The 22,789-nt window shown below is 44.8% G+C and overlaps 1 protein-coding gene and 1 long non-coding RNA gene across 7 annotated transcripts in view; one reads left to right on the top strand and one right to left on the bottom strand.

The window, feature by feature from the left end:
- The window catches only part of PSD3 (pleckstrin and Sec7 domain containing 3), a 116,992-nt gene that overhangs the window by 3,427 nt on the left and 90,776 nt on the right, over positions 1-22,789 (top strand). The window contains exon 2 of one of the 3 annotated variants that reach the window (XM_027653258.1): positions 12,360-12,468. In XM_027653258.1, coding sequence (XP_027509059.1) covers positions 12,360-12,468 — 109 coding nt within the window. Of the gene's footprint in view, positions 1-12,359; positions 12,469-19,400; positions 19,485-21,379; positions 21,615-22,789 lie in introns of those variants that run through there. The other 2 variants (XM_027653260.1, XM_027653259.1) reach the window with 2 other exon arrangements.
- On the bottom strand, positions 977-22,233 carry LOC113951802. 4 transcript variants are annotated; one of them, XR_003529276.1, is made up of 3 exons: positions 22,066-22,233; positions 12,687-12,895; positions 977-1,391 (listed from the first exon to the last, which is right to left on the bottom strand). It is a non-coding gene; the product is annotated as an uncharacterized LOC113951802 (long non-coding RNA). The 4 variants fall into 4 exon arrangements; XR_003529275.1 differs by having other exon boundaries at positions 12,704-12,895; XR_003529278.1 differs by lacking the exon at positions 977-1,391 and adding an exon at positions 9,036-10,648.

Below are 22,789 nucleotides of genomic sequence, written 5' to 3'. Positions count from 1 at the left end.
TTCCCTTTCCTTTTTTTCTTTCCCTTTCCTTTTTTTCTTTCCCTTTCCTTTTTTTCTTTCCCTTTCCTTTTTTTCTTTCCCTTTCCTTTTTTTCTTTCCCTTTCCTTTTTTTCTTTCCCTTTCCTTCTTCCTTTCCCTTTTTTCTTTTTCTTGTCTTTACTCTCTTTTATTTCCTCCCCATATTTCCATTTCCTTTTTGTTATCCTTTTTCTTTCCCTCCTTTCCTTCTTCTCTTTTTTCCCTTTCCTTTTATTGTTTTACTTTTTCCCTTTTCTTTTTCCTCCTTACTTTTGTTTTTTTTCTCCTGTATGCTTTTCGCAGTTCCCTAAGGGAGAAAGCTCAGGCTCCGCTTCTGAGCTCATTATTGCGAGGTCCCGAGAGACACCAGCTGCACCATGGAAGCTGCACTGGGACTCGCACTCCAGGGCTGGGACCCCCAGCCTGCATCCTGTGCGGTTGGTTCTGCTTGTGTCTCCAAGTAACTAGTCTGTGTAACACATTAGCACTGCTGCTGCACTGACAAACTCTCTTATTCTCACCAAATTCTTGAATTAGATGAGATGTTGTGAAAAAAACACAGTCTTTGGCTGAGCAGCAGCATTGTGCTTTAAGGGCAAGAGTGGAGTTGAGATGAGTTTACCAAAGGTGTAAAATTTTAGAACATTAAGCATACACAGGGATGCCGCGGTGCAGCTGAGGTGTTACCTACGCTTCTCAAAGGGAACATAAACATTGAGTTGTAATGAGCTTGAACTTCACACAAACCCACTGAAGTTGCTAACTCCCATACAGATGAGTATTTCCATGCCATAAACAGCAATTACCTGGCTCCCACAGAGTCCAGTTGTCAGGCAGAGCCCCATCTATATGTTATTGAAGTGATTTGCGTCTGTAATAGGCAACTGCAAGTACTGCTGCTTTTGCAGCTTCAGTCACGCTTTAATTCTGTCTGTGCGTAGGGCCATTAAAACAGGGAGAAAGTCAAATGCTGTATTTCTAATGAAACTGGTTGTTGCACAGCCAGCATTTGAAGCAACTGTAATAGACTGCTAAGAGTCATCCAAGCCTTTCTGGTTTCGCTAGTAGAAAGAAAGCTCTTTCTACTCCAAATGCTTTTTCATCAGTCATATCCTTACTTGATGTGTTTCAGCAGATGTTACCAGTTTAATGCACTCTGTGACTCTGTCCTAGCGCTGTTGATTTACACACTGAGAGTTGGTTTGGGGGCATTCTTTTGATGGGAGAGAGGTGAGGTTAACCATGTAGGAGACCCTGTGCAAATGCTTCCATTCAGTTACGCTTTGGTCATTGCAGAGTGTAAGAACATCCTTTGTGGTAGTGGTGATGTTAAGAACAATTCCAAGACACTTACATGCTGCTGTCTTCAAAACCTGAAACAACAAAAAAAATTAGGACTTCTTGATCCATACAGAAAATTCTTGCATAACTGACTTGTGTGAAAGTGGTCCTCTACTGCTGTTGGTGCTTGAGCAGATTATTTGATTTACTATTTCCATTTCTATGCCATCAAACTGAGAATGAAAAGAGCAGAGAGGATCCTAATGAACATGCTAGTGGGTTTTATTTTTTCAGCAAGACTTTCTTTGCTGATGTCAAGTTGCATAGCTGAAAGACGTGGATGTTGTTCAGAGTATTTCTCCTCCCCGCCTCCACCCCAGAATGGCCCTTTCTATTCTTGCCCATCGCACCCGGAAAGTTTGGCAATTGGTTTTGCACCTTCGATGTAAGAGATGGTTTGGGATTTGATTCCTGTGGGCTAAAGAGGCAGTCTCTCTGTGGGAATACCATGGACTAGTGCCATGGAGCATCTCTGCAGGCAGTTGTCTCCATGGGTGTGTTCTGAGCCAAGTGCTGGGAGCTCCAGCGCTGGGGCAGCACAAGTCATTCACCACGCAAGGCCACCGGTGCAAAGGAAAGGATGCTTTGGCCACGGCTGATAAACTGTCCTTGCACATTTATTGCTTGAAACAATCCCTGCTCCATGGAGAGACAGGCTGGCAGACCTGGGGGCTGGGGTGATTTTTCTGAGGTGTTGCATGCGTTTCTTTTTGGAGAGTCTCTGTTTGCTTGCAAGGGCATTCAGAGCGAGCAAGACGCTGGGGTAGTGCTGGTTGCTGATTTAAAGATAATTTAGAGGTAGCACAATGTGTAGTGGCTTAGTGAAAGGAGCCCGAGGAAGGCAGGGAGGGGTAGTGTCTGCAGAGTAAGATTAGGTGGGTTGCAGGGTACCAGAGAGCCATCTGCCAAGCTGCTGAGGCTGGACAAACCCGTGAACTGCTGCCAAAGCTCGAAGGTTGGGGCAGTTAGCCACCAGCCAGAGTATCCTGCTCCACGTCAGCTCAGTGTTCCAGGTGCTGAAGATCCCCAGGGTGCAGCAGCTGCTAAAGTTGTTTGGTGTGAGTACTGTGGGCTTAGCCAGAAAAGGTGGGAAAAATGTCCCTGGGCTCAGCAGGGATATGTGCCACCCACTGTCCTTGAAGGGACATTTCTTCACAAGTGATTCCTGATGGAAAGGTGGCTTGTAGTGGAGCAGAGATTTCATGATCTGGCTGTCCCACCCAGACCCACTCTGTAACTGGGGGTTCCTTGCATCCTGGTAGGTTGTAAAATTGTATATGGGTCCTTTGGAAATTTGGCTGAGGGGGGTATGTGTGATAGGGAGCTTCTCTGGATAGTTGTCCTAAAGAGAAGTGGGTCTGCAGATGAACAAATTTAGGTCTTGTGCGATTTGTGTGTTCTGAATATCTTTCTAAATGCATTCCTGTCCCTTGATACCTGTGGTAAGAGAGATTGTTTCCAGTCCTTTTTTCCTGTTTGCAGTGACATGAGGTTGGGGGGGATAGAAATTGTATGCTCCTGTCAGATGAAAAAGCTGTTTCAGACCAGCTCAAAGTGTGTGCCTGACACTCTCATTCTGGACATAAGTGTCCTTTTCCTCTCAGGAATGGCACTGTTTGAAGTATTCTTCTGCAGTGTGTTTCCACATGCTTTTTCTGAGTGCAGCTCCTCCTTGCTCTGAGTTGTTTCTTGCTGTTGTACCAGCTCCTCTCCGAGACCACAAACTCCTGGGATGCTAATGCATCCAAACATTTATTCACTGCATTACAGGGATGAGCAAGGCAGGTTGTGGATGATGCTTGAAAGTAGGGTGGGGTTAGAAGTAGCCCTCTGGGTGTGGGCTAGGTTGAATCAGGAGAGCAGAAGAGCTCAGGTATTATCTAGCCCTTGAAGCTTGAATTGCTCCTGAATTGACTGTACTTCCTGGATGCTGTAAGCTAAACAACCTGTTTGGGCACTGGATCAGGCTGTCCTCAGGGATCATGCTGTCCATCAGAGCATGAGCACTGCACTTCCCCTCCACTGAGTGCCTCAGCCACCAGTGCTGGCTGTGGGAAGTGCATGGTGTTTGCTGTGCCTCCCTTCCTAACTGTACACAAAGATTTTCTGTGCCATGACTACTGGGCTAAGCTGATGGAAACCAGGCTGGAGCTGGCTTTTTAGGATGGCCTGCCAGGGTGGAACCATACTTGTTCACTGTCACGATTGCTGAGGATGTCACATTGCAGCTTTTTGCCACCTGGTAAAAGGACTGCCTTGCACAGGGCTACGAGTTAGACTTGATGGTCATGATGAGTCCCCTCCATATTCAACATATTCTATGATTCTCTGATTCTGTGACTGAAAAGAGGGCATCATCTTGAGACTGTGATGCAGTAGTTTGGGAGCAGTAAGAAAACCACCTAAATGGCACAGATTACATAGTACAAGCCTCCCTTTTTGCAGAAGCGATGAATGGGGCTTGCTTTCTCTTCATGGCATGAAATGGCACACTGGAAGAGGTGGCTTACCTCCAAAATATATTCATTATCTTTTTACAACAGTTTTCAAATAGGAAGTGTCATGTGAGTCATAACTGCATCTCCTAGGTTGAACAAATGCCAAGTGTGATGGCAAGATTCACTTAAGCCTGGGATATGGCTGCATGTCAGCGCTAACAGAAGAACACTTACCAGGAAAGCCCTTTTCTCAAAAGAAAACAAATTCTAGTACCAGTGAGCTCTGGTTGTCATCAGCTGTCTTGTCTGTGGACTTGCTGTGACTTAATGAGTGGGACACTAGTGCCAGCTGGCCTGTGTTGTGCTGCTTGTGGGGAATGCATCATCTTTGATGTCTTCTGCCTTCGTGCCATGGCTGAAACTGCCTGTTGGGTCCTGGCTGTTCACAGGGCCATAGCTGTCTGAGGATGCTGCAGTCCTTAGCACGTACTTCCTTAGCAAGCAAACACTCTTGCAACTTTGTCTTTTCAGGCCCCCAGTGCTTGCACTTCAAGAGAAATTTGTTGATGTCACTTCTAGCTTCTGCATCAGTTGTGCCAGAGGGAAGATGTGCCAGATCAAACTTCAGTCAAACTTCTGATCCAAAAAACTGTTAAATCTAGTTAAGTCTGAGAAAGAAGAGTTTAGATGAAAGCTGTAAAATGAATTTAAATACATGATATGAAATAATCATGCAGAATCAATGAGGTATGTCTTAAGTTAGAGGGAGCTACATGTCCCTTTTTGCACACTCTGTTGCTGTGTTGCAGCTCTGCAGTTGGCATTTGCCACAGAGAAAATGCAGGTTTTTACACCTTTGCAAATGTAAATTCTTCCAGTGGGCTCCTGTGTAGAGTGGTTAGGGAGTTGGGTGTGGGGCATTTTTGTTTGTTTGTTTGTGTTGTCTTTGTTTTTGTTTTGTTTGTGGTTTTGTTTTGTTTGGATTTTTGTGACGTTTTTGTGGTTTTTTGTTTATTTTTTTTATTTTGTTTCTGTTTTTTCTTTTTTTTTTACCATTCATTGTAATTGAGCATTTTAATCACTCTGAGACACTACCTTAAACCATGCTTGTAATATTGATTTGAAAAATGAAAATGAGCTTGCCCAATACCTTGTCCTTTACTTCCATCCATAAAAGCAGTGTATATTTAGCTGGACACAGAGAATGTACAGCACATGGGAAAGGATGTGGTCTGCAAGTTTTCAAGGGACAGCAGATGTTGGCATGTGTTTTGGAAAGAATTTAGTTGCTTAAAGACACAAGAGGTAGCTTCTGGTAGGTTCATGAGGCATTTAGGCGTATCCAAATTTTATCTTCCATGGAGTAGAAATCTGTGTGGAGCAGACCTGTAGCCTGTATAAACATTGTTCTGCCATCTGAGATGCCTAAAGATGATGGAAGCACACTACCTGCTGCAGAGAAGCAGTCTGTCAGTTTGCTAAATATACTTGGAACAGATTGATCAAAAACAGTAAATGCAATATGTCTACTACAAGCATCACTTAATTCTCTGAATAAGAGATGCTGTCTTTGCACACTTTTTCTTAACTAACACCCCCACCCCAATGCTCCTTGGCATAACTCAGGAAAAATACTTGCACTGTGGCTTTGTTAAAAGTTTGGGGTGTTTTTTGTTTTTATGTTTTATATCTAAGAACATGGTCGTTCATGCAGTGAGCTAAAGCCTACCTCTCAATGGGCTTGCTTTGATTCTTGCACATACCTTAGAAATAATGCATAGACATCCAGAGGTCCATACAGCACGCATCAAAAGTCACTGACTTGGCAAACACAAAATGCTGAGTGACCTTTAATAGTAAGGTGTAATCATACAGACTTTGAATTAACATGCTGTTCACATTCATGCCGTTACAGCTCAGACAGCATCAGCCTTTGCATAATAAAAAGCATTTAATTCTGTAAAACAGCTGACTGCTTCCTAACAGCTTCAACCAAACAACAAACCAAACATTTTCTTTAAGGGGAGAAAAACTCAAAATGCAAGTGTACAACAAGGCAACCAGTCTGGAAACAAATTTCACCTGCCAACTGCTTGACAGTAGTGCTAAAGCATCCTTTTTTTTTTTTCTTTTATTTTTTTTTTTGATCACTGTTTCCATGCTTTTTTTCTAAGCAGTTTATTCTTGAATTGAGCCTCTCTTTAGACATTGAACTTTTGTGAAAGTCTGCCTTTGAGCAGGGAGAGAAGCTCTGATAGTATCTCCACCCTTTCAGTTTTGCTCTCTCCAGCCTGATTGCTTACTGTGAGCCTGCTCCCGGTAAACACATCCCGAGGTCACTTTAGCCCAGGAGAATGTATGAGGTTGCAGATGCCTAGAAAGTGTTTAGCTTGGAGATTCATGAGAAGGGTGCGATTTCTACGTATTGTCGTGGATTTGTGTCACTTGAGCTTGTTCACCGTCCTCGTTAGGTCCCTTACTGTTTTAGTTTCTGTGGCATTACTTTGCAAGGAGGTTGGTGGTTTTGACTACAAATTCTATGAGGAACCAAACATCCTGTTTGGTGTGATGCTGACTCCTAATACCTCATTTTGTTGTACTCTGGGTGTTGCATTAGAATAGGAGGTGAATTACCGGCTGCTCTTTGTCTTTTTCAGGCCCTTTATGGCTGCAGGCACCTCTGCCACATGTCGCTCAGTTGCCTCCTTCCTGTAGCTGAAAAGTCTTAGATGAGTTTGTTATCCCTCTCTAGAATCCAAACTTCTCTGCTGGACAATGGCTATAGGCAGTGTTCTCATACAAGCCCTTTCTTTCCTCCCCCACCTTCTGGCTCTATACACATCTCCCTGCAACTTCTGATAGTTAGGAATTAGTTTAAAACCCAGGCTGAGATCTCTTCCAAAACTTTGGCTAGCATTAAGTTTTGGCAGGTCCAGCTGAGGTTTAGCCGTGCAAAAATCCTGTTCTTTTGAGTCTTAATCTATTTTGCTAATGCTTCAGTTCCAGAACTGCAAGCATGTATAGTAGTGGTGGGGAGGTGTGAGGAAAACACAAATGTGGTGCATGAGGTCATATGCAATTAAAAACTACAAACCTCTGCTAGCAGCCTTTTTTTTTTTTTTTTTTTTTTGAAGTCCCACAAAAAAAGCACCCACAGTGTCTCTGTGCTGTCAGTGCACTAGGTTTCACCAGCCAGCAAGTTTATTTTAATGCCGGCTTTCTGAATTTCATCCTGTTACTTAGGAAAGTGATTTAAGACAAGCTTAACAGAAATAGTCTTTTCAGGGCAATTACTATGACCTGTCAAAAGCAGTGAGGCTTGCTACGGAATGATACACAGGAATGATAATGGTGCTTAAAAAAGGGTTGGCCACTGTTGGGGGGGTTGTCCATGCGTGACAGGAGAGGCAGAGCTCTCTATGCATGATTCCATAAAAACTTGACCATGGCACTGTAGCTTGACTCATTGGGTACTTTTGTTTGGCTGGGAACTTGCTGGAGAAGGTTTTAAATCTGTAGAATCCTTCTATCCATCATTTCTGCCCCTGCCCTTTTTTTTTTTTTTTCTTTTTTTGAAGCTAGCTCCACTACCAGTTATTGTATTTCTGTCAGTCTCTGGGGAGACTTTGGGGTGCAAAAGACAAGATGAAGGTACAAGTTTACACTCCTCTGGAGAGCATAAACTCACTGTATTGAGGTGTATGACAGGCTGCTGAGAGGCATTTGGTGTTTTTGCCGCCAGAGATGTTGATGAAGCAATGAGAATGGAACAAGCACAGGCTGGGATTAGAAATGCTGCGGGTGCAACTGTGAAGTTCTCTGTAGTAGACTGTGCTTTTCAGGCATCCTGCAAGGCTTTTTTTCTGTTTCCTTGAGTAGTGCCAACAGCTCTGTTGCAGCCACTGCAGCATCTCCCCACTAGCCTCAATGAAACCTCCAGGAAGCACTGCGCTGCCAGTGCAGGGGCTGTTGCCTGCTGGCAGGGAGCTGACATCCAGCAGTGGTGTGGCCAAGGGGGAAGGCACTCAGCTCTGGAGAAAGCAGCTGTGCACATGCAAAATGTGTAAAACTGGGGCTCCCCCAAGGCTTCTTCATGGTATGGCTTAGCTGTGGAGACCCACACCCTAACTGGCCAGTCCCTCCACATTTTCCAATATGCCTAGAAGAATTCCAGTAATGTTTCTTTCTGGGGACAGAGTGGCTGGGTTTTATTAAGCAAGCTTGCAGGGGTCTCCCTGAGGATGCTTTGACCTCTCTGTCCCAGCTAACAGCCCTCTGTGAAAGGTTGTTAGACCACTTCCTACCGATGTTTTCCTTTAGCATGAGTGCACTCCTGCTGTCCAGAATTTTGGCTAGCTCTCGCTCCCTGAAGACTTGTGCTTGAGCACCCATCCCATTCTGCTGTTCCTCAAGCACGGGTCACCTGCAAGAATTCAGTCTATTTTGACAGCATCTGTCCTCTGAGGGAGTCTGAGAAACTCCAAACTGACATTTGCAATTTAATTATCTGCTCCTTTGAAAAAGTCCTCCTTATTAGACTGTTTTGAAGAAAACATATGACCTTAAGTGTGAATACATCAGGAGGCATGGGTTCAGACTGGCTCCTTGTGCTCAGACTGACCTGTTCCTTGTCACAGCAGCCATGGACAATGTCATCCCCTTCCACTGAGATGGAGCCTAGCTCTCCTGTCAAGCTCAGCTGCAAATGGTGGTGAGAGAACAAGACTTTGATACTCTTCATTTAATGCTCTCTGACATGTAGGTATGGAAAAAAAAAAAAGGCTCCAAGAAGAAAACAAGTCTGTCCCAAAAAAGGCCCCAACCAGAACCTCAGTGAAATTCAAAAGAGGATGCTTCAGTGCTTTTCTTCCATGGAGAAAGGAGAAGCATTTTCTTCGGGCTTTTATGACTCACTGTGCTTATCTAAAAACCACTGGGATTTTTGGGAGGGCATTTTGAGGGGAGCTCATGACTGAAGCTGAAATGAGAGAGAAACTGTGCTTCAAGAGAGGCAGCAGCTCTTGTCCGGGGCCTGCCTAAAGGCACCTCTCAGGAGTGAACTGTGGGAACAGTTTCTCCTTGCAGATGTTGCCCCGCAGCCCCAGTTCACACCTCTAGACAGCAGAGTGGAGCAGAGGCAGCTGGGCTGACATATCTGTCCTTGGCAGCTCCCGCTGGAGAAGCAGGAACCCTGAGGTCTTAGCATCCTGCTGCTGTTCAGTTAAGTGCTGAGACATGGATTCAGCAACTTCACTTCTTGTGCTGGCCTGAAACCACCATGAGAGCCATATCCTGAACAATCTCTGCTCCCTAAGCGAGGAACAGAAAGCCAGCAAGGTGGGACACCTGTAATGACCAAGCCAGTGCCTTCTGCAGGGTCAGCAGAAACTGGTCTGGTGTGCTGGCAGGAGGTCTGAGGGGTCAGGGCTGCCAAGGCCAAACTAATGCAGCCTCATAAATGTTATCTAAAATTCACTGAGAGGCAAATGCAGCTGCCCCAACTCCCGACCAGGAACTGTGATGGAGAGAAGTAGGCTTGATCAAACATGTTCAAACAGGCAGAAAGCACTGCAAGAGTGATGCATAAATGGGCAGGAGCTTGATGCCTCTCTGCCCAGACCATAATCAGACTGAAAAATAGTGGGTATGTGGCTCATGAGAAATGCTGTATGTACAGCTGGGCTGATTTAAGGGGATTGATGCTCTGAGTGTCACCCTCTCCAGGAGTGACAAAGACCAGATGCTACAAAGGTGGTGGTTAAAGCCCTCTGAGGGAAGCAATTATGAAATGAGATGACCTGGATGCAGATTTCTTCGCCCTTGAGCTGAGAGAGAAGGCTTAAGCAGGAGTTTTATATCCCTTTCAATCTTGCTTGTATTTAATCTTTGCTAATGCAGTTTGGAAAGCACCATGAATGTTTGTCCAGGCCTTTTCTGGGATCCTGGTTTCAGGGCATGCTGAACCCTGCAAGGCTTGGGTGAGTGGTGGGTTGAAAGAAGAAAAGGAGAGCACACTTGATTTGAACACTGGTAAATTAGTGGTCTTAAAATCGAGCTCTGAACTCAGTGTCTTTGTTCTCTCCCTCTCTTGTGTTCTTTTTTTAATATTTCTTTTTTGGATGAAATATGATAAACTTTTTCCTAAAGCCTGGATCTGGAGTTTCTTTACACAGTTCCTTTTAGTGCTCTGACAGCCTAAATAGATGTTAAATTCAGCTGTTCCCATGCACAAGCCAGTATCTGTAATTCTCATCAGTGGTGCTGAGCACTTCTGAAAATCAAGTAATCCCTTTCAGATGCCAAGACAAAGGTCTTGCAGCCTCCCTTTATGCACCTAGTTCTGATAAATGCTGCCCAGTACATGGAAACCCCATTAATCTAACAACTTATTTCTGCCTGTTATTGGGCAATGCAGAGGGTGCTGTGAACCAGACTCTTCTCCATTGCTTTACGATGAGGTGCAGGCAAATACAGACCCTTGGAACATGTGTTTGCTGGCAGGGATGTTCACTGCAGCAGATGTCTGTGAAGTCTCAAAGAGCAAGGCTGAGGTATGGAAATACTGTGTCCCAGAGGTGTATAGATCAGAAATTCCTGACTGCTCAGGAACTGGACTCTTCTGTTCATTTTATTTTCCATTTCATTCATCCGTGACTGGGATTTGGCACCAGCTAGTTTTTAGCCATCCCATCCCTTCACATCCATATCTGGGTAGGTTGAATTTTTGTCTGGCTCTGTAAGCTACTCCTGTCCAAGCTGTTGCAAACAAGAGCCTTCTCCTGTGTGAGCTCTGGGTCCAGCTATTCCTCTTCTAGCCCTTCATGCCTCCCTTCCAGTGAATGAATGCAGCCCTGTAAAAGCACGAGAGACATGGAGGCTTCTTCCAAGCTCATTTTGTCTTGCTTGTGGAAGTCATCTTTGTGCTAGAAAACCCTTCATCTGTTTCATCACATTTTTCCCAAAGGATTTGGTAGCCTAGTGTTAGCATGTCCATCAAAGTACTCAGAGCTCTAGTGATGAGTAGTTGGACCAGTGAATGGTAAATAAATCTGTCCAAGACCCCTGTGTAAGATCTGCTGCCTATTTCGAACAGAGTGGTGTTGGACTAAATCCTGCAGAACTAGTGCAGTGCAGAAAGGCAGGAGTAGAAATGGAGTAAAAGGCCAGGAAGACCTGGAGCAAAACTGTTCAGGGGCATGGGGTAAGATAGCTATTTGTCAGTATGCTCATGGAAGAAAATGTAATTGTTGGAGAGGTGGAGGAATGTATGGATTCCATCCATCGCTGATTAAAGAGCCTTGACCTGTGAATTACGTGTCCCCTGTACTTTGAATTTATGTTTGTAGATGACGCTTCTCCTAAGGTATTTGATAGAAATGCATAAAAGTTATTGTTGTCCCGGGGGGCAGAATGTTCCATCTGACTTCTTTTTTTAAGAATATTTTTCTAAGCTCAGGTCTTCAATATGAACGATGCAACGACTTGCTGTGCTGCAACAGTTGAGTGCCTCAAACATAGAGCGTGAATATAAAGTTTACTGAAGAATTTGCGGAGTTAATGATTTATTTCATCTGTCACTTCAAACGGAAGAACTATGGGCTCCGTCTTGCCCAGCTGGGAAGACACTTAATGCTGGCTGCAGATAGTTTTTGCACTACAGCTTATTGCTGGTATGTGCTTTATCTTGGGGATTTGATTTGTCCCCACCTGTTCAGAAAGGTATTTTGATCTTAGTCCTGCAGCCTTTATCTCCTCTGAGAAACTGGACCTTTACTCTCTCAAACTGCTGCTTAACGAGGAGGGAGCAGGGTGAAGGTGCTGGTGGCACCAGACCTGGGTGGGCAGGGGTTGCTCAATTCATCTGTCCATCCATCCCCGCCCAGGACTAGCTGGCTTCACCACTCTGTGCCTCCTCCCTGCCTCCTGGCCTCCTGGCCAGATAAGCAGGTTTGACTTGTGTGGTATTGTTATAAAACCAGGTTGGGCTATTGTCCTGAGCTAGACAGTGGCAGTCAGGCGTGGGCTGCCCAACAGCGACCCTTAGATGGTACTTGCCACACGTTTGCATACCTTATCCCTTTTTCCCATTTTCGATCATCCTTGCTGTAACCCTTTTTCCTTCCTCCCTTTCTCTGCCCCAGCCTCTCTTCAAAGAAACAGCCTGCCCCATTTATGGTTTTCTCATGGGTCCCAGTTTTGTGACATACATATTCAAATTTGCTATTTCTGATACTACTCCCTTGACATTTTTAACCCTAACTGGTATTACTGACATAGTTGGCCAGTGCTGCTGCCCTTGCAGTGGGTAAGCCGGCTAAAGATATAAGTGGTTGGGTGCTCTGACATCACTGCTTAATGCTGAAATGCTTGGGTTCAAAGACAGGCAAGCTCTTCAAAAGCATTCTGAGTTGGCGCATGTCTGCTCTGGATGATCTTGGTGGTGACAGAGTTAAATGAATACTTTGAAAATCCTTCCCGACAGCACACCTGGAAGGATTTCACGTTCCTGCTGCTGTTTTTTCACCAAAAGGTAGATAAGCTTTATTTATTTTGACTCTACAGGCAGAAGCACTTGTGTGGGATAGTGATGTATCAGCTCACGCCCAGAATGTTGCCAAGGCCAAATATGAATTTTTATTTGGCTTGGAAGAAGAGAAGCCTTCGGAAATGGGTAAGTGCTGTCTATAACTATTGTATGCAAAAAAACCCCCCAAAACTCTTAATCCATTCAGGAAAGTTTTGCAGAAACTTCTCTCTTAATGACCCCACAAGGGCTTGCTCACTATGCTAACGCTGCTCTTTGCCAGACCACAGTGCAAGTACCAGACCAAAGGACCCTGCTGGTTTGGCCTCAGAAAATAACAGTGGTTCCCTGTGTTATACACCCACCTTTCTGTTTGGCTCACCTGGGCCACCTTGATGTGACAGCAGGGACTTGTGTGCTGGAGACACACTGGTGGAGGGAATCCCTTCACTTCTGTGCAGCGGAGTTGTTTCAGCCATGAGTTCTGCAATTGCACGTGCTGAAACACAGCCATCTCTGCCTGGAGGTCCTTCCAGGAATGCCCTTCGTGGTCTGCACACTGCTCTTCCTACAGCTAGAGGTAGGTAAGATTTTAATTTAGATACTTGAGGTGGTACCTGAACTCTGTAGTTAGTAATTCAAGAAATCCAGGTGCAATATCTAATATGCCTAAGGATTGGTCTTGTTCCTGTCCTTTTCGTGTAAGTGCAGGGCATTTTCTACCTTTTCAGAGCCCAAGCTTAGAAGAAAGTGAATGTAGTTATTGTAACTATTTCTCTTGCCTCATCATAATTATCAACAATCCCTGCCCTCTTTGCAAAAGCATTTCCTCAGGCTGTTCTCTTTGTACCTTGATCCTTTCTAATTGCAAACTTTCTGGAATGTCACTTTTAATTAAAGAAGACTCCCTTCTTGCCAGAAAAGGGCAGCACTTTGTTCAGAAACAAACTGAGTAGGCTCCTCCACTTCAGTAAGAAAGGGAAAAAGAAAGAAAAAAAGGCATAAAAAAGGGAAAATAAAAAAAAAAGGCAGAACTGAAGTCTAGAAAGTGAGTAAACAGTTTTTTCTGGGATTTTATAAAGTTTGGTCTTCCACTTGGGAAATCCTAATCACAAAGTGAAAAAACCCAAAACTGTAAAGGGGAAAAAAAAACCAACAAACCCCAAACCACCAAAATTTTAAATTTTAAAAGCTTTTCCAAATTGCCACAAAATGTGTATCAGATCATTACACAAATCAGGATGACCTCACTTCTTGCTTGGAGAGACGCAGTGTGAGAGCACTGTCAGCAGGCATTGAATCAGTATTAAATAAAATATGCTGTGTCTAGTAAGTCCACGTGAATCTGTGGTTATTACCAGCCAAAACAATTATCACATGTGATGGGTATTCCAGGCTGAGTACTGAGCCCTAAAATAAAGGGTGGCAAAGAGAAAGCCAGATAAATAGATGTTTCTGGTCCTTCTCATGTTCCTTTATTAATGAGAAACTACCATTAGGAGCTAACAATCATAACGCAAAATGGGAGTTACTTCAAGGGAGGGTTTCCAAATATTTAACAGTGGTTAACACGTAACATTTTTCAGCTGTACCCGAAAACTGGGCGACATTGTGCCTACCCAGACTGGCCTCATGCTGTCTCAGGCAGATTCATCCTCCTCCTCCTCCACGGTGTTTTACCACAGTGGATAAATGAGAGTGGTAGTGCCCCTTCTACTTTTTTCTTCAAGTGAGCAGGCTTTAACTGCTTACTAGCTGGAGATGAATGAGGAAGGGGTAGCTGAGGGCACTGCAGTACAAACCCAGGGCTCTGTGCACCAAATGCTGGCGTTTTTTGATTTGATATATGTCAAATATGTCATGATGTATGTTTCTGGGGGAAGCAGCTATGCCTGAAAGTCTCTCTGTTCTTCTCTGTGTTAGATGGGAAGGGAAAAAACACAACCAAAAATCCAAACAAACCTGCTACTTTCTGAAGTTGCCTTTAAAAGAAAGAAGACAGGCTTTTTAGGGGTCAAAGTATAAGGTATTTTAAGCAAATGAGTGACAGGGCCAGGGCCAGGAGAAGTGTTAGTGTTTGAACTTGATCAAGAGAACAACTTGTCACTGTGGGCAGTAACGCTGAACTTTAATTTACGTAACCCAAAGCAGTTCACCCGTGCCATGGCTGGCCTTAGAAACAGAACATAACATGTAAGCTGCTGAATGACTTAATTACTGGTTTATCCTTTCCCTTTCTGCCACAGCCATATTACTGAAGCTCTGCTGGATGCTGTTGAGGGAATGCATTTTTTAATTGAGTACTAAAACACTTGAATCAGACAAGCCAAAGAAGGAAGAATACTTCTGTCTACCCGGGTGGGAGATGGCATACTTTGTTAGTAAGCTCCTGTGCTGATTTTTACCTTCCAGGTTGAAGCTTGTGATCATTTTCATAAGTGAGAGGAGGGAAAATAAAAAGTTAAATGCCTTCTAGCATCTAACCTAGAAGAGGTTTTTCATCAACGATATTCAAGTGCTAATAAAGCTGTCGCATAAAAAAATTTTCTCATAATTTCTTTCCTTTGCTGTCCTCAGTCTGGTTTTGTCTGGGATACTTGTGATTGCTGATGCCCTCGTGCTCTTGCCTTTACTGTGTGATGCCTCCTGTCTGGCTCCTCTCCTCTCTTGTCTGTTGCCCATCCTCCTGCCCTGGATACCTTACTCGGAGCAGGAGGAGGTCCAAGGCCCTGGGACCCTCGTCTCATTGTGGGAGGGCTTGAGGCCACACATCTCCCTGCAGACCCCTCTCCTGGGGCTGCTGCTTTCCAATGGGAGCAGGCAGGATGCACCACATGCAGCCACGTGCCCCCTGCACAGCCTGGCCACCTTCCCTGGCAAAACCCCAGCATTCTGCCTTCCAGCTAAAGAAAATGTTTTTTAGAAACTGAATTTGGCTGGGTTGGACAAGACGTCTTCTCAGACTTGTGGAAATAAAGGGTGCTTGTTGTATATGGAAACATACTCTGCTCTGGAAATGCCACAGAAACAGTGATGTCTATTGAACAGACTTATCTTCAGGCTTAGGCATGTTACAGTCCTGATTTTTATGACTTTGCAGTTAATATGTTTAAATACCAAAAAGGAAAAAAAAAACCCTGGCAGCATGGCTTAGTCCTAAAAAGTGCTTTCATGGGGAAAACAGTGGGGGATGCTACAAAATAATTCCTTAAGTAAACATGAAGGCCAAATACCCCATAATTCCTGTTATATGAGAAAATAAATCCAAGACTGTTGTTAGGAAGAAAATAGCTTCTTAAGATTAATAAACATTCTTTTCTCTGATGCTTCTGGGAGGAGAAAGCTTTCATCCCTCCTGTGTAACAGAGGGTGTAATCTCGTCCCTCACAAAAAAGCCCTGTACAAATAGTGCCTGTGTTGCTATGCAAATCTGGTGTTTCCCAACAGCTGCTGGAAGAAGCTTGGTTTTGAATTCCTGGTGCAACAAATAGCTTTTTGGAAAGCCTGTCACTTGCTGTTTTGTGTTCAGTGAGGTGTCATGAGGCAACTGAGCTCATTTAACAGCTTGCTTCTGCCAAAAGAGATGGTCCCAGACACACACTGCCACGGGTTGTTTCATGCTAGTTCTTGTACTCATCTGTTTGCTTAGCAACCTTAAGCCAGCAAAAACTGAGTAACAAAAAACCCCCAAACAACGCCAGAAGAACAATTCTAATAAAAAGGCTTACTTTCTCCTGGCACTGTGTGCTGAACCATGTCTGGAAGGGGTCAAACAATGCCACAGCTGACACATGAAACAAAACCAAACACATACTTTGACCCATGCAACATACCCTTTCCTGAACCCCAGTCATGGAAATCATTGCTTTTGCTGTAGAACTTCTATAACCTGTTTCAAGAGCAAAGGAAGAACACAATGGCTGCTTTTTTGTACAAGCAAAGCCTTTTCATGGTCTTATGATGCTGACTGAAACAGCCCTAAGAAAATTACCCTAGTATCTGTGTAAAATGAGCCCTCCTGACGCACTAGGCTGTCTTTCATCTTCTGCCTTGCTTGCTTTCTCTGTGTCATTTCAAGGCGTGCATGTCCAGCTCTGCTGCATCCTCTGTGTATTAGACATCCTCACTCTAAAAAACTGCCCTCAGACCACAGGCACTCAGGTTACATTGTTCTCATGACAGCCCAGATTGCTGACTGTAGTCTTGCCCAGTGCTCTAAACCCATCGCTTTCCATTTTGAGGCACCACCCTCTGTCATGCTTTCATCTCTTGCTCTTTCCACCTCCAGGCAATCCTGAAAGTCTGGGCTCCTTGGTCTGGTATATTCCTCTGCAGCTCTGCTTTCTCGAAAAGGTGCAAAACTGCATTTTTTGAGGGTCGGAGGACTGCCTGATTTTCATGTTCATGTTGCCTAATTATGGTGGAGAATAGATACATCAGATCTCCTGCAGCATTTAACAGGAACACACACAAGGCTGGAATACAGAAAGCTCGGACTTGTGGTGCCCCCTCCCCCTTAATTATAATTTCATCCTGCTGACATACTTGACTCTCTCAGCCTTTTTTTGTTGTTGTTGTTTCTAGTGCCCCACTAGATGGGACATTCTCTGACACATTGAAGACCTGCAGGATTTTTTAAATCACAGTGTGTAATCAAGAGTATTCTCATAGGTATCCCTGATGTTTGGCACTGCTGGTTGGCAGTGATGCAAAAAGAAGGTTAACTTTTTTAATTTAAGTCTCCAGAGGTACTGTATTAAAACTTCCCAGCTGAGTTTGTGCACTGTAAGAAGTGATTACCTCTCTGGCACCAGCGTGTTCACTGGCTGTGCTGAGTGTTCCTCTTTCACTCCAACTTGGAGTAAACCAGGTCATTTCTGGAGAGCAGTGAGCTCTTACAGTGCTGTCAGAAGAGCACTGTCACATCGGACTGTGCACGTGGAAAGATTAATGTTGGTGCAGGAGGACAGGTTGCACTGTGCTCTGCATCTCGTCTGTGTGACGGGGAGCTGTCCTGCTGTCTCCCTTTGAACTTCTGAGTCCCTCTTCCTGGGGCTAGGAGAAGCTGAGGCATGCTCTGGGGCCCTCAGGTGTGGTGTGATGGATGTCTGCGTTTCCAGTCCCAGGGAGAGGAGAACTAAAGGGGCACAAGGCATTATGCTAAGTCCCTTGCTCCACAGGAGGAAATTGTATGTCTTGTGACCTGCACTTGAAAGCTGGATAGTTCAAGTTATCATAACCTTCAGCTGTGGGGAGGAGATTACCACATCCTCGACTTGGTAAACAACAGAGTTGTTTGAAGGCCAAGGGTTTAGTACAAATAATCATTAAAATACGGGCTGTTTGTTTATTGTTTTTTAAATGTGCAAAATTAAACACTCAGAAGTTAGGAAATGCCAGAGTTAAGCCAGTAATTGCCTCCCAGTCTGTGGCCTGTTCACTGAAGCTGAGAGCCATGATGATGTGAGCACACAAATATTTGGGGACCCGGTGATGCTGGCAGCCCATCAATGTCTGGCCACATCAGATGCTCTGAGCACATGTGGCACAGGCTGAACTCTGAAGCTGGCAGGGCTCAGCAACACTTTCCTGGAGGCAGTCAGGCCGTTCCCTTCCATTGGGCAGACAGAAAATGATGCATCCAGGTCAGTGGGCACAACAGGGGAGGCTCAGCCAGCTGACTTGGCTGTAGGCAGGTACTGTGGGGCACAGCTGCATTTTTGCTTGTCACCATGGTCTCCTCTCCTCTCCTTAGCTTCAGCCCCATCATCTGGTGAGATGGGCAGCAAACCAACACAAACCCTCCATCGTGCTGTAGCCTTGCTTCACTTCTGAAGCTTTCTGAAGGAAATGATGCATGTTAACCTGCTGCTGGAGATGGCTTGATAAGAACATGGAGAAGGCATTTAATTAAAATTACGGGGGTAGATGCAGTTCTGGCCTGTTACCGCACTGAAGAAGTGTAACACGGCGTACAACAAGTATTTTTCCTGTTCACAGTTCACTGCTCTAACAAGTGCCTTCTGCTCTAGACCCCCACGTTGTTTATTTAACTCTGCCCAGCTTCCTGAGGAAGGGGATCTCATTCCCTGTGAGAACTTGCTGAAAAGTTACTATGCAATGTCCAGCTGCATAGCTTCTCCTTTAGCAACAAATACTTGGAGCCTGGGAGACACACATGTCCCTCTGTGTCCTATTTTTGTTTTAGTTGGGTGCGTAAGTTGATATCCAGCTCCTGGAGTGCATTGAGGACTGCTTAGCAAGCTCACTCTTAGCCTGGTTAATTGGTCCCAAACCCTGAAATGCAGTAAAGGACATCCTTTTCTGCAGATGTGTCTTGTTTCTGGATGGATATGCAAAAATCCACAGTTTCTGAGATCTGTGTCTAGTAGAAGTGTGGGATTTTTTTAAAGTCATTGTTGCTTGCTGAAAGCAATTTTTTGAGTGTTTTGAGAAGATTCTCTAAAAATACAATATTTTAAATATATAACATTAATTACAAGTGGATTTAGAGAGGCTGTAAAGTCTTTGTAGATGCTGCAAGTGTGAAAGCAGCTGTGAGTTGTCACTGCTCCAGAAGTTTGTTCTTCAGCTGAAGGCTCTTAGGGAGCTTTTAAAGTAATTCTTGCTGTCACTGTGTGTATCTACACTTAGAAAATCACCTGTTAGCTGCTTCCTTTCTAAATCACAGCAGTAGAAAAATAGAAAATTTCAAATTCTTTTTGGATCTGTCTTTTACATTCTAGGTTTATGAGTTTTTTCAAACATAAGTCTTAAACCAAAGCTTGAGATTCTCATAGCCATGTTGCTCCAGGGTGTGGGGCTTTAAAGAAGAAAAGTGCATTGAATATTGTAAGACTCATCCACACCCTTTTACATCAGGATAAGGAGCCCAGATACTCTCTTTGTGTTCCCTCCTGTTCCTGCTCATGCTAACAGATGTTTCACTCTACCATTTTGCTTTCCAGGGTAATGACTCTTGGGACTGAGCTATCTCGCTGACCATCTGTGGCCCATGCAGCAATTTGTAGTGGATAATCCTTCTCACTAAATCCTCTCAGCACGTGCTGCATGTTAGTTTTGGACTTTGTCCTGTTTTGAGCTCACCGTAGGCCTGAGAGCTGCTGTGGCAAGGTGCCATCCTTCCTGCAGCAGGGCAAAAGGTATGGGGCTCTTTGGAGGACTCTTAATTCAGTGCAGTTGGGGTTATGCAAGTGGTCCCAAACCCTGCTTACCACTGGGAATTAGTTACCCCACCATTGTGGGGTAAAAAAAAAATGCAACCGAGTCACAGCGCTGCTTATATAAGTATTTCCATGAGGAACAGGGTTAGAACTTGTGCAATTGTAAAAAAAACCACACAAACACTCAAACAGACACACTGTGTCCCCTGTATTTTACATGCTGTTTTGGTCAGTGTTTTCTTAATGGGCAGAATCTACATTCTTAACCTAGCAGCTTTTCTTACTCTGTTTCTCAAGCCATGACAACTTGGCCATCGCATAACTACCAGACTCTAGCTCTGGGACTGGGATAGCAGAGATTTGGGACAAATTTACCTAGCCACGGGCATGACTGTCCTGTGGCAGACTGAAGGTACACCTTGCACAGCCTCTGGTAGCCCAAACCCCCCCAGAATTTAGGGAACTGGGCAAGAGCAGTGGTGAGCAGTACTTCTTTGATAACCCCCTCCAATATGTAGCAAGCTGCGGGTGGGGGATTTCCTGAGCGACACACTGCCCCTGGGTGCTTGCAGGGGGATTATTTTCTTCCCTGAACCAGTTAGTATAATTTCTGGGTAACTCTGAGCTGCCAGCTGCCACCCCACTGCCTGGCTGTTTGAGCATGGTGAGTGCAAGGAGCACGCTGCCTGTGCATGCTGCTGGGCTCTGTGTCAAACCTCCCAGTAACCACAGCAAGGACTCCCTCTGGTTGTCTCTTTTCGAGGTGAAGAATCTCAGCCAATGTGGGCACTTCTGTGTGGGCTCTGCTATACCTCTGGTCCCCTCTATCTTCCCTGCATGTCTGCTAAGGCACAGAGGCATTGAACCAGGGCTTATTTCTAGACTGCTCTCCCCTACCTCTTCCCCCTGCTTCCCTCTCTCTTTCACTCAGCTTCCCCATTTCCACCAGTTTGTTTTTACGTAGTGCCGCTGTAACTTTAGAAGGGACGAAGAACTGGCTCCACTTCCCCTTTTTGGGGCAAGCCAGTTGCCAAAAAAACCTAGAGTGGCTGCAAGCTGCAGAAAACCCTGCGCCCAGTCCGGTGTGGACGTCTGCATTCCAGTTACAAAAGCACCGTGCTTGCATTGTGTTAATCCCCTGGCTTTGGCTACGCCAGCCAGGCAGGACCTATCACAGCATGGAGAATGACATCATGTGGAAAAAGGGCTGCTGCGAAAGGCTGCCAGAAGCTGTGCAGCATCCCTCCCCTCTCGCGGGGGACGGCCTCTCCATCTCAGCACGAGCAGGCTATCACTTGGAATAGTTTTAGTGACCCTAAGAAGTTGTAACTAAGAAGTTGTAACTTGAGGGAGTGCAGGACAAGGAGATACGTGTAACCCTCCCCTCTGGCGGGCTGCCGTAATGATATAGTACCATAAATCCTGCGATTCATTCATTAAGCTCTGTCACCTGGAGGTTCGTTTCATCTTTAACGCACTCATTGCTTTTTGCTTGCCCCAATTTGCCCTTCACAAACAGTGGCGAGAAATACCGAGAAAGCACGACTGTCGTGACGCCGCCCGCAGGCTCACCCGTGTGCTGCCTGTGCTCGGCGCAGGGAGCTGCGGAGAAATAAAATGCAAGATGACTAGGCTGCTTAGTGAGCGCTTCCAGCTCACTGATGCTGAAATGCCATAAAGCATCCTGCGCTCCGAAATCGGCACATGACTCTCAGCATCGCCATTCCACCCGATTCCTCCCTTACGGACGCGGTTACAATAAACGGCAGCAGCTAAGCACAGACGTCTCCCTGGCATGCCGTCAGGCAGCCTTGCTGGAGGAAATGTTTTTTTTCCCCCCTGTAAGCTGCCAAGGTGGACTCCTTAGCTCCTGCGATAGACTGAATGAGACTGCAGTTCCCCCATCAGTTTCATAATACTCAGAAAGCATCCATTTACATCACTGTGTGCAGTGCAGGGCACCAGCTGCCAGGAAATTTGAAACTATTTTGATTCCAGTTGACTAGAACAGCAGCAATTGAATTAGCTGGTATCGCTATAGATAAACTGATGATCTGTGCATTTTATTTCTTTGACCAATGGGTAACTGCTGGAGCTACAGTAACTTCTGTGAGTAAGGAGACTGTTCAAGCAAATATATCTAATTTCTCGAGCTAGCTAATATATATATATATATATATTGTATAGAGAGAGACACTCACACCATTCTTTTGTAAAATGTACCTGTAACCAAAATGTCTGTCTATGCTTTTAACTCGTGTTTTGCTTCCTAGAATTTCCTTTTATTATGCTGTAGACAAGCTTGCTTGACATGGAATGGTTATTTACCTATGAAATATCATATCTATGCCTGATTTAAGTCATTAATGCTTTCAACGTCTAATCTTCAGAAAGGCTGCCAAGTGCTGTTACGTTATATTTGCCCCGTCTCAGTTTGCTAGTCACTCACCCCCTCTCTATTTTACCTTTTTCTCTATCCATTTCTTTCTTTTTTTCCTTCTGTTTTTTTTTCCTTTGTTGAAAGAAGCCACCTTCAATGCAAAGTAGAAATTGGTGTTACCTGAAAGTGTGTGTCCTTTCTTTGTTTGTTTGGTGATGGGTGTTTTTTTTCCCTGCGCATCTTCAGTGCAGTCCTTAAATTTTGTTGTTGTCTTTCTAGCCTTGTTTGTAATGCAGTCATATTGGGGGATGGGTTGGACAGGATATGCCAGTAGCTGCAGCAAGACATGATGCTGTGGTGGTGGATGGGAATAAGGGAGGAGTTTCCCTTAAAGAGCTCAAGCTCCGCTAAGCTCTGGTACCTGAAATAGCTCTCTGAGCAAAGGGAAAGGCTTTGCTGTTTTAGCAGCAGGGGGTGATTGGTTGTGATTTACCTCAAAGAGTAAAGGCCTTGGTAGTCATGTGCATGGTGGTACCTAACATAATGGGGACAGAATGCTGCTTTGGTGCCATATATGAATTTTTTTTTAATCAGACAGCAAATTAGGCAATATTCCTGCAGTATGCCATGAAGGTAAGAATCCCACTGACTTGTGCTTGCACAGAGCAGCAGTAGCAGCAGCAGTCCTTCCAGAGCAGGGATGCTGACATCTCGCTGTAGAAAACAGCTTAAATTTCTACTGTGAAAGTTCTGCTCTCTTGCCCAAACGGAACACAGTTTGCAGGTGTGGCAGACAGGAGTACCCGCGAGCACACTCCCTGCTCCTGCCCATCTCTCCATGCCCACGTATGCGTGTATGTGCTGTGTATGTGTACCCCTTCTGGAGTCTGCCAGAGGGTAAAGT

This window comes from Corapipo altera, unplaced genomic scaffold (assembly GCF_003945725.1).
Source record: "Corapipo altera isolate COAL_440 unplaced genomic scaffold, ASM394572v1 61305, whole genome shotgun sequence".
Classification (NCBI taxonomy): domain Eukaryota; kingdom Metazoa; phylum Chordata; class Aves; order Passeriformes; family Pipridae; genus Corapipo; species Corapipo altera.
Note: the sequence above shows the minus strand (reverse complement) of the source record. Positions and strands in the feature narration are given on the sequence as shown.